At 37.0% G+C, this 6,260-nt stretch overlaps 1 protein-coding gene across 1 annotated transcript in view; it reads right to left on the minus strand.

The window, feature by feature from the left end:
- LOC107669975 (transmembrane protein 170B-like) overlaps positions 1-3,781 on the minus strand; it is a 13,002-nt gene extending 9,221 nt beyond the window's left edge. The window contains exon 1 of the mRNA XM_016462409.1: positions 3,484-3,781. Coding sequence (XP_016317895.1) covers positions 3,484-3,640 — 157 coding nt within the window. The 5' untranslated portion in view covers positions 3,641-3,781. The remainder of the gene's footprint in view (positions 1-3,483) is intronic.
- Between the last annotated feature and the right edge of the window lie 2,479 nt (positions 3,782-6,260).

Consider the following 6,260-nt stretch of genomic DNA (forward strand, 5'->3'; position numbering starts at 1 on the left):
GGGGTCCTTCACGATACTGTTGGCTTTGCTGGAGCATCGTGTAAGGAAAATGTCCAGGATGGAGGGGAGAGGGGCACCGATGATCTTTGCAGCTGTGTTCACTGTCCGCTGGAGGGTCTTGCGGTCTGCTGCACTACAGTTCCCATACTAGACAGTGATGCAGCTGGTCAGCACGCACTCAATGGTGCCCCTATAGAATGTGGTGAGGATGGGTGGAGGGAGACTTGCTCTTTTCAGCCGGCGGAGAAAGTGTAGGCGCTGTTGTGCCTTCTTGGAGAGTGACATGGTGTTGGTGGTCCAGGTGAGATCCTCTGTGATGTGCAACACCTCTCTGCATTCTCTTTGAGTCTCTGTGCTTCTGCACCTGTGCTGTTCCTTCACATCATCACAAAGAGAGACGTCTACTGCATAAGAGCCCTCTGAGCACAGCTGTCTCTGTCAGCGGCGGGGGCTTTTGAGGTGGATGTTCTGATTGATGGTCTGTTCTGATGGGGGATTGAAGCCACAGCTGATGTGCAACCTCATCTTATGTTCTCCTGCCAAAAATTAATATTCCATCATTGTTTACTCACCCTTTATATCTTTCCAAACCAGTATGCAGTTGCACAAATAAATGTGTGGTACCTCTTTGGAGCTTGACTGCCGTGGTCACTCTGAATGCTTTTATTTAGAGAAGCGTTACAAAGAACGCTTTGTATTTTTGGATGAAACGAAAATAGCATATTGCTTTGGAATGACAATGAGGGTGAGTAATGGTTAGTTTTTGGAGGTTTTTTTCACATGCTACCTGTCCTACAAGTTGCATCATGTGTTGCGTCATGCCAGATGTCCACGATATTGCATAAATTATAATCTGGCCAAATCTCAGAAATGAAAGGGCGTCATGTGCCTCACGCACTGTAAAATTGGCCTATACTTGTTCCCTACAAATGCTTCATGCGGACTTCCAGTAACATCTGCTTACTTGTGGTCTGGCTGTTATATTATATCACATTGTTCACTACAGTAATTTTTTCCAGTGTTTCAGTGCTTCTAAACTGGTTTTGATGCAGGACCCAGATATTACATCATGTGACCTAACACAATACCAAAATATTTGTAAATGCTATAGTGAACTGCATAAGACCAGCAAAATTACATTAAATGTCAAACATAATATTGCATATATTGCATTACTATAATGAACTGCATAAGACCAGCAAAATTACCACCAGCATCAAATATGTCATACTAAATATTTTATAGCATCTTGTCACACATATAGAGCTTTTATATGTGTGTGTGTGCGTGTGTGTTATACTATTTGTTAGAGAGAGAGAGGTATCCAAGACAAACAAATCAATCAATTGTTTAATAACATCCGTTTCATACATGCACAAAAAATTGCAACACATTAAAAGAAAAGAAAATATTATTGCTGTAGTTGTTCATACAATTATGGGTGTAGCTAGCTTATTTGGACCCTTAAAAAGGAAATGAACTATACTTTGGGCGATATGGGGCAGTTTTTCCATACCCTTGACATTGAATAGATGTTTTTACACAGTATTGGTGTTGACTAACAGCCAGACTAACACAGAGTAAGCCCACAATCTACAAGGCAAAAGACTGTATGCTGCACAAAAGAAGCCCACGAGCACGGTATCATGTGGAGACCAATATGGTGATGGTAATTACTAACGATTACTCCACTACACAAGTGGAGAGCTGCCAGAAACAATGCAATGACTCAAGATTTACTAAAGATTAATAGAGCGGCACGATGCTTTTCAAAGGTTCACATCAGACTGGCTGCATGCATTAGTGCAGTAGTGCAGTGCAGTTCACAGTCTGCATGAGCAACTATTGTTGTTACTGTAAGAAAATACTATAGTAATACAAACAACAAAAAAGTACAATGGTAATAGGCCTGGGCGATAAAACTGTATCGATATTTATCGATGGTACACCTTCTTCGATAACGATATAAAAAATGTTCGATATAGTGCAGGATATAGGCACGTGCTATGAGTGACGCATACAGCACACACAAACACATGCTGAAATGAGTGCTGTGCCTGCCTGTGATGAGGAGATTGTGAATAAAAAAATGATTAGTCGAATTTAAAATAAACATTTGCATTTGAATGTTAGGAGTGCGTCAGGGAGCATCATCGAGATGCGGTGATAATGATGTAAGTGACGTTGTTGCATTTTAATGTTTTGTTAGTCTAGCCCAGGGGCCTGTTCTTCGTACGTCACTAACTCAGTTAGCTGGATTTGATTGTTGACGATTTGGCATGATCTTGGATTATTTGGTTCTTCGAAGCTCATCCTGGAGTTGCTGTCATAGCAACAGGTCCGTAAACTTAAACCTGCTCGGGAGCAGGCTTATTTCATGTAAACAGGATTAGATTGCATCTTTTTAAGCAGAACTGATACTTAAAATCTGTCCCCTACCACTGCTACTTTATTACAAGAGTATCCTACTGATCCAGGGACAATAATTTAAAATAATAATCATATAAAAATGTATTTCAAGATAATATAATAATCTTGTGTAGTCTTTAAAGGGGTCATATGATGCGATTTAAATTTTTCCTTTCTCTATATCGCCCAGCCCTAAATGGTAATATGTTTTTTGTACATAGAGCTATGGTAAATATCATGGTTTGGACACAACTACAATAGCAATACTATGGTATTCAGTGAAATACTTTGATATCTTGATTCTGAATGATTACCATATAAATGTTATTTACAAAAAACTGCCACCCTCACAAAACCTCCTTAATGCAGTGCCATAGTATTACCATGTTTTATGAATTATGTTCCAAGGTAAAATCCTGTACTTTTCACATTTACCATGGCAATACTATGTTTTTTTTTTTATTCAGTATTATAATAGGCTATATATTAAAGCACCATGGTATTACCATCTGTGCCACGTAAGGGATGTAGTTTGCTGGCAATACACACTTAAAAAAATAAGGTCATAGATATTAAGTAGGCTAATGCACGCAATACTACACCTTAATACCAAATGATTACTATATTAATGTAGCCTACTATGTTATTTACAAAAACTGTCGCCCTTACAAAAAGTACTTTGGAATGTAGTCATGTCTTATGAACATGTTCCAAAGTAAAAGGTTTTTACCAATACCATATCTTTTACAATACTATGATGTTAGTAGCACAACAGATGAATATGGTAATCAGTATCATAGTAGGCTATATATCAAAGTACCATGGTATTGCCATCATCATGTAAGGTACACACTTAATAGATAATATAAGAGGTATTAAGTAATACATGCAATACTAAACATTATACATGATTAATTTGGCATGTAAGCACACAGTTAGTGTGATGTGAAGTGTGACCTTGTTCTTGCGTCTGCCGGTACAATAGACTGGCCGGTGTGGAGAGGCGTGTGCGCGCGACTGGATGAGACACAAGAACCCGTTTCACCGGATTTTTTTTTTCTAGTGTGAACGTACCTGTGAAGTGCTGTAGGGTCGGTACCGTGCCCTGGACCCACAGGCTCAGCACTTGCTGCACCGATAGATTAATGGAATAATCCTTATTCATGTTCGCGCTGGGCGGCTGGAGAGCGGCCCTTTTGCTCAGATATCTGACCGAGGACGGGGGACACATGGAGCCTCCTCACCGGTGCCGCTGCTCGCTGGAGGAGGATGGCGGAGCGGCGGTCTGTCTGATCAGCTGCTGCTCAGGGGCCATGATGGGTACGGCTGACACACACACACATACACACTCTCTCACTCACTCACACACACACACGCGCGCGCGCGCACACACACACACCAGCGCTTCTGCGTGGCTCTTAAAGGCGCAGCGCTCTTAAAGGGAGGTGAACGTCACATTCACATTACGACCAGATACATTAGTTTATGAATGAATAAGCCTAATATAAATTGAATTTATTCTGCATTGAATTTAGAATTGGAGAGAGAGAGAGAGAGAGAGAGAGAGAGAGAGAGAGAGAGAGAGAAATTCTAAATTCAATTTGAGTAGCATGCAATAGGTTGTTAAACCAGATGCTATATAAAATATCAATTTTGATATTTAAAGCTCATTTACATATTTAATATTAAATAAATACTACTACTACACTCTTAAAAATAAAGGTGCTTCACGATGCCATAGAAGAACCTTTTTGTCTAAATGGTTCGGAACCAAAAATGGTTCTTCTATGGCATCGCTTGAAGAACCTTTTGAAGCACCTTTATTTTTAAGAGTGTACTACTAATAATAGCAATAATTTAGTTATAAAATTATTAAATAAATAATATTAATAAATATAGTTATTAATATTATCGATAATAATAATGCTTTGATTGTACACAGTTTAAGTTAAACCAGATTCTATACAAAGAATATGAATTTGTATATTTAAGTATAAATTAAATATTTATTATTATTATTATTAAATAATAATAATAATAATAATTTTAGTAATTTAAATATTATTATATTTAACTCTAATTATTACAAATCAATACATAAATATATTACTGTTGTAAATTACAATAAACACAATAAAAAAAAAAAAATCAATATTTAATCCAGATATAAAGGAATATGAATTTGTATATTTAAATATCGATTTAATATTAAATAATAATAATAATAATAACAGTAGTAATTATTATTATTATTATTATTATTATTATTATTAAATCATACATACCAAATATACTTTAACCACAGAATACTATTTAAACTGATGATCATCATAAAGTGGATTTATCATGTTCACTGTTGAAACTGCACTATAATATTTTCTACTAGAATTGTCTCCTCTTGCTGTTGCCCTGCTGAGTGATATAAGGTGTTGCTGTTCTGGAAAATTCCTGTGAATTAAAACAGATCCATTTTAGGACAGGGGTCTGACAGGGTTTAAATTTAAATGCTGTCTAGGAAGCGTACACATTAAGTAATATTAATGTCTGAGCATTTCCTAAAGAAACTGAAGAAGCTTTCCTAAGCTCCTGGCACTTTGTGGAAGAGATTATATGCTTAAATATGTTCCCATTAACTACATAATATTACATGTACCAAAGCACTGAAATGTATCAAGCCAAAATGTGCCGCCAATCAAAAAAGATGCAACCGCATATAAAAAATCTATTGATTCATCTGTAAAACTTAACATAAAAGTCAAAAGAGCCACCCTTTGATTTTTTTTTTTTTTTTTTTTTTTTTTTTTTTAAGCACAATGAAGCCCGTTCCGAGAACAGGTTTACTGGAGTCTGAAAAAAAAAACTGAGCATGAACTAATGGGATTTTCAATGGGACAGTGACATAAGCGGAGCAGCTTCTGTTCCTCAAACCCACACCCTGATCATTTTCCCACTATTTATCGCCCTGACATTTGAGCCTACACTTGTTGTATTACCTTACAAACCCAAACCTCTCAGCTTCTGCTTTCTCATTGTAAACGCTCCATTCAAATAATAGCCGAATCGCAAGTCACGTGAGGAGAGGACACCACACCAAAGGACTGGATGAAATAGTTTGAAGGCAAACACCTGACACTGGACCTTTCGTGACGAAATCCAGCTCCTCTAAAGGGCCGAAGGGTGTGTTTCCAAAGGCAGAAGGAATCATTCAGCACCAGGGGCATTGTGGGACCGCATGCACACAAACTATTAATTCAGGCATCACTGAGTAACAAGTATCAGTCATTCAGTTTTGTGCAAATGAAGAACAAAAAGTGCTTTGCAGCTAAATAAAATGCAAATTATACATTATTTATATAATGTATTCAGTGTTCATCTTTAATGGCACAGAAAGTAATTTGGTCTTGGTCAGGTTAGGGGTACAAATTACCATAACAAACAAACATGTGATTTGCATATCACAAACACACCTCTCCCGTGTGGTTCCTTCAGCCTTGAATTTAATGAGGCTGCTGAAAGACAAAATAAATAAACATCCATCATACTTTACTGTGATATTCCAGTGTGTCTTTGGCACAATGAAAATTGCCTATGGAAAATTCCATGTAGTAAAATAACTTGTTCATATTCACAGTATCCAGCAGATGGCGCTGTGAACCTACATTGTACTGATTGACTCAGTAGTTTTCCAGCTTTAGACAAGTATTGTAGGTCATATAATAAAATACAAAGAAACAAAAAATCAATAATAACTACACAAATAGTAATTTTACATTTGAACAAACACCTTCATGATCGATATCATAATCAACTGTAATGTTTATGGCTAATAGATAAATAAATAAATGCATACT

The sequence above is a fragment of the Sinocyclocheilus anshuiensis genome, unplaced genomic scaffold (assembly GCF_001515605.1).
Source record: "Sinocyclocheilus anshuiensis isolate Anshui unplaced genomic scaffold, SAMN03320099.WGS_v1.1 scaffold160, whole genome shotgun sequence".
Taxonomy (NCBI): Eukaryota; Metazoa; Chordata; class Actinopteri; order Cypriniformes; family Cyprinidae; genus Sinocyclocheilus; species Sinocyclocheilus anshuiensis.